The 5,296-nt window shown below is 57.3% G+C and overlaps 1 protein-coding gene across 1 annotated transcript; it reads right to left on the reverse strand.

The window, feature by feature from the left end:
- Positions 1-3,532: 3,532 nt before the first annotated feature.
- POSPLADRAFT_1100285 (hypothetical protein) lies at positions 3,533-4,593 on the reverse strand (the record flags this gene model as incomplete). The annotated part of the gene is made up of 5 exons (XM_024483197.1): positions 3,533-3,997; positions 4,207-4,243; positions 4,380-4,412; positions 4,472-4,475; positions 4,533-4,593. Coding segments are annotated over 5 exons (600 nt in total), but the record flags the coding sequence as incomplete, so codon positions are not given.
- Between the last annotated feature and the right edge of the window lie 703 nt (positions 4,594-5,296).

The following is a 5,296-nucleotide window of genomic DNA, read 5'->3' on the forward strand; positions in this document are numbered from 1 at the left end:
TCGAAACCCCTTTGCAGCCGGGGTGGCCCGAGGTCCTGCACCTTTTCAAGTGCCTCGGCCACCTCCCGATCCTTCTCCGAACATTCCCTGATGCGCTTCAGAAGCGACTGGTCAGCTGTCACTGAGGCATGGCCGCGCCTGGCGGAGGCGATGCGGAAGCGCTCTGGCTTGAGAACCACCTGATCGGTGTTATCGTCCTCATCACCGATCTGATGGTCTGATCGGCGCGATAGGGCATCGGCCTTTCCGTTCGACGTTCCGGCCTTGTGTGTGATGCGGAAGTCGAAGCGGGCCAGGAACAGTGACCAGCGTGCTTGGCGACGCGTGAGATGCTGAGACGTGCGCCAGTACTCGAGGTTCTTGTGATCGGTGACGATCTCGAACTGATTGGGTAACCCCTCGAGATAGTGACGCCAATCATCTAGCGCCTCAATGATCGCGAGCATCTCCTTATCGTAGATCTCGTAGTTCCGCTGCGCCGGATCCATCGCATGGGATCTGAAGGCGATGGGATGCCATTTGCCGTCATCCTGCTTCTGCATCAATACACCGCCAGTGGCGTACCCCGAGGCGTCAACCTCAATGCGCGTCTCCCGATCAGGGTCGTACAGCGCCAAGACTGGAGTCGTCGCGAAGAGCCGCTTGAGCTCATCGAAGGCGTGTTGCTCTTCCTCGCCCCAATGCCATGGGTCGTTCCCTGTGAGCCGGTCGAGTGGTCGCGAGATCTTAGCGAAGTCCTTGATGAAGCGGCAGTAGAAGTTGGAGAACCCCCGGAACTTCTGGACATCTTTTTTGTTCCGGGGTACCGGCCACTCATTAATTCCTCTCAGCTTCGCGGGATCCATCGCTACCTCATCGCCACCGAACACATAGCCGACGTAGTCGACCTTGGGAACGTCCCATTCGCACTTCTCAGGCTTCAGGAACAGATCGTTATCCTGAAGGCGGCGCAGAACCTCGCGTGTGACCTTTTCATGCTCCTCCTTGTTGGTGGAGAAGATGAGTATGTCATCCAAGTACACGAGGATCTTGCCACCGACGATGAGATCGTGGAAGATCTCGTTCATCATCGCCTGGAAGGTTGCAGGGGAATTGGTGAGGCCGAAGAACATCACCAAGGGCTCGTACAACCCTCGGTTAGTCACAAAGGCCGCCTTCCACTCGTCACCGGCTTTGATCCGGACGTTATTGTACCCCCATCGGACATCGAACTTCGTGAAGAGTGTAGCGCCGCGGAGCTTATCCACCATTTCGGCGATCAACGGCAAGGGATAACGATTTTTGACCGTGATCGCGTTCAATCGGCGGTAGTCCTGTACGGGTCGAAGCGTCCCTTCCTTCTTTTTGATGAAGAAAAAAGGGGATGAGATTGGCGACTTCGACTCCCGTATGTAGCCCTTTGCTAACTGCTCTTTTAGGAACTTGTCCAGTTCCTCCTGCTCATTGCTCGACAATGGGTATACCTTTGAATGGAATGTGGAGTAGCCGGGCACGAGTTCGATCGCATGATCGTACGGCTTTCTTTCGGGTAGCCGTTCTGATGCTTCCTTCGAGAAGACCTTCAGAAACTCGTGGTACTGTTTGGGTACCGACTCCTCGGCGGTCTTAACGACCTTCTTCTTGATCTCTTCCTCAGCGAACAGCTGGGAATACGTGTGCCCTGCTGCGACGAACAGCTGAGGGGCGCCGGGAAGCGTGATACCCTGCTCCCAGGCTTCGATCAAGTCAGCCTCATCCCATTCTACTTCCACCGAATCTTCTTCGGGTTCGAAGTCCGGGAGCACCTTGCTCCGGCAGGCACCTATGACCGACCGTTTGGACTTCGGCGAACGCCTGCGCGCCGTGGGCCTGACCCCCGTATCACGCGCAGTCGCTGCTTGCTCCATTCGGCCAGTCCTCCTGGCGCTACACGTTTCAGGGCATCGCGACAATTTGAGGGAGCCCTTCTCCCAATCGATCTCAGGGTTGTGCTCCCGTAGCCAATCCAACCCAACGATCACATCCTCCGGACCGATGTCCGTGACCGTGAACACCGTCTTCTCGACGTGCTCTCCTATATGCATCTGTAGCACTGCTACCTCCGAGATGCTTCCGTCCTTATTCAGGGTGCCGTCAATATTATACAGCGGAATTGGTTCCTTCAACTTCCGCGTCTGCACCTTATTTTCTATAATGAATCGCTTGTTGATAAACTTCGTGGTGGCTCCGCTGTCCACCATAGCGATTACGTCCTTGTGCCGTCTTTTTCCTTGAAGTCGAACTGGGATGTGAAAATGTTGGGACCCCTGGTCCAGTTCGTACACCATCGCAGTTGACAATACGTTATACTTATTACATGATGATACTCGCGGCCCGACGCGTGCGGCACGAAGCGCGGACCGGATCAAAAACCCTCCTCCTTCATCGCTCGATAGTGCTCGAGCTCCTCGCGCATCGACTTCACCTGTGCCATTAAGTCCGCCAGCTCCGATTGCTCGGATTTCGCTGAAGCGGCACTTATACTTGCCGAGGGTGATGTCGTGACGGGGGCGCTTGTCGCCGCCTGGGTGGATCCCGAGGCAACCGTAGCCCGCGCGTCGGCGCGTTTTGTGTAAGGCTTGTCCTTACAATTGGGGCACTCGAAGCGTCGGTACCCTTGCTTCCCACAGCCGAAGCATGTGCCGGGGAAGTTGCCTTTTCCGACGGCCGCATTGATGCTGGCCGAAGCTGCGTGCGTCGAGGGTGCACCACCACGTGCCCCACCGCGTCCTCGACCTCGGGCCGAGAAGAAGTTATTTAGCTCGGGTCGACGGGCCCGGCTAATGTCGAGGATCTGCTCGACTTCAGTGGCGCGCTTGTCAGCGTCTTGCCACGTGGTGAAAGTCTCGAGCTCGATCTTTCGGTATACGCGGGAGGGGATGCCGCTCAGGTACTTGTCGCGTAGCTCCAGGTCCCCATACCCAGAGCGGTCCGCCGGACCCTTGAACAGCGCGGAAAATTCCGCAGCGGTGCGTTTTTCACGGACCGACTTGTCCGCGCAGAGCTTCGCCAGCTCTACTTGTGCCGCCGCCTCGTCGTCGAGGTTTCCGAAGCAGGCCTTGAAGGCGGCGGCAAAGGCCGCTTCGTTTGCGAATGGGGTTGTAGCCCCTTGTACACCTATCTGCACCGATACGAGCTGGGCGAAGTAGGGGGTGGCCCAGGCGCGGGCGTCACCGTCGAGCAGGCTCAGCGCAATTTGTACCTTGAGCTCGATGGTGGTCAACGACGTGTTGACCATCCAGTAGATGCGTAGCTGCGACAAGAACCTGTCGCAGTCGATGACGGTTTTGCCATCGTATCGGAGAGGGAGGAGGAGTTTTAACGTCTCCTTGTCGAGGGCGGCTGCGGGGGACGACATTATCGGCGTCGGGGGGGACGGAGGACGCTGCGGGGGCGGAGGCGGCTGTGGTGGCCTTCCGCTGGTCGAACTTCGGGAGGAGCGAGTGCTCGAGCGGCCTCTTGGCGGAGTCGGCGGTGAAGGCGCCGGAGGAAGTTCGGCGGAGGGGTTACGTACGTCAGGGATTGCTGACGCGGAGGCGAGCGCTGTCGGCGAGGCGGGCCGAGCAGAATCCGCGGACTCGGACTCCGAGACTCCTTCTTCACCTGCACCCTCCTCAGGCTCTGGCTCTGGCGCAGGGTCTGGAGGGAGATCTCCTCGAGCTTGACTGGACTCGGCGACAGTTTGGGGAAGGCGGGAGGTAGGAGAGACAGGGCGAGAGTGCCACGAGGCTGATCGAGAGGCGAGGGTGCTTCGGGGTCCGAGCGGGTGTTGCGCTCGTCGAATTGCCTTGTAACGAGGGTAATCTTCCTCGATCGATCGGGGTGTCCGATTTGGGCACGGCTGTTGCTCGCAACGGTAGAGGACAGTCTCAGGGCCGTCTGGGATGTAGACGTCGATGAGGTCCTGGGAGTCGAATGCGTGGATCTGGCCTTGGCAGGCAGCCACGATGGATGGGGGGAGGATGGGGAGGTGCGCGTACTACAAAGGCCGTGGTATACTAGCTTACACCTACGGCGCCTGAGATGACACTAGGGTTCGCGATTCATGTGGGGCCCAGTACTGCTTTTGGCTAGTATGCAGCAGGAACCTAGTCCACGCGTCCGGTTAAGGACAAGCACCGCCCACTGAAGTGCAGGTGCTGAAAGGTTCGTTCCCTGAGTGTTGGCGATGTAATGTAGGCTATCTACGTATCGTATGGTATCGTAGGGGTGCGCACCACCCGACCTATGGGAAAGGAAGGTGTGAGTGTATGGGTTCTGGGAGAACGCCGGTCGCTTGGGGAGTTTCGACCTAATGTCGCGACTTGAGGTCAAGCGACAGGGAAATATTTAGAAGCGAGGGGCGTCCGACTGGTTCTCACCGAAGCGATGGTGAGCGAGGCTCAAACCTAAGGCTAGGGACAAGAAAGTATATTAGTTAGTAGGGTAAGAAAGAATACAAATGAGGGCTTACTGACCTAGGGACAAGAGGTCGAAACTGAGGTCCCTAGGGCAGCAGAGGCCGGCTTATATACATGGAGAGATTAGGGCAGGCTGTGCGCGTTGGTCCGTGCGCAGCTGGTCCGTGCGCAGCATGCTGACGCGGCCCCGGGGGCCGGTGAGTCAGAGCGGCTGTGTCAGCGGAGCCCGAGCTGTGCCGTGCACTGCCGTCCTATCTAATCTAATCGTACAGTAGATAATGATGCGTCCATATCAGGCAGGTAGTACAGAGGTCGCGGGTTCGAGCCCGCGAAAAGGAAAAATTAAAAAACGGCTAGGCGCCGTACCAACTCGTGACACTATGAGAATGGATTGTTGCTTTATCGCGGCAAAGTATATATCCCCAACAGCGAGCAGGACCACTTGCGCAGGCGTATAGTTCAAATGCATCATGATCTCCCTTCAGCCGGACATCCCGGAAGGTGGAAGACATATGAACTCGTCTCACGCAACTATTGGTGGCCTAGCATGTTGGTATTTGTCAAGAAGTATGTGACTGGCTGCGACATTTGTCAACGGATGAAGAACCGTCCGCAGCAGCCATATGGACCATTACAACCCAACCGTTGATATGACCTACGAAACCCTAACCCCTAACCTGGGTGCGACCTAAAGGGACTAGAGAGACGAATTATAGTCTAGGGAGAGGGGAGTTAGCAGCAAGGTGTCCCGCGGTTCGAGTGAACACGAGAAACGCCTTCGGAAAAGGCTACGAACGCTAGGGAAGGTACGAGGTGGCTTCGACATGTCGTCGAAGCTACTCGGAGGCTGGGGGTGGTTAGTGGAGACGATCGAAGCT

Source organism: Postia placenta, assembly GCF_002117355.1.
Source record: "Postia placenta MAD-698-R-SB12 unplaced genomic scaffold POSPLAscaffold_3, whole genome shotgun sequence".
Taxonomy (NCBI): domain Eukaryota; kingdom Fungi; phylum Basidiomycota; class Agaricomycetes; order Polyporales; family Adustoporiaceae; genus Rhodonia; species Rhodonia placenta.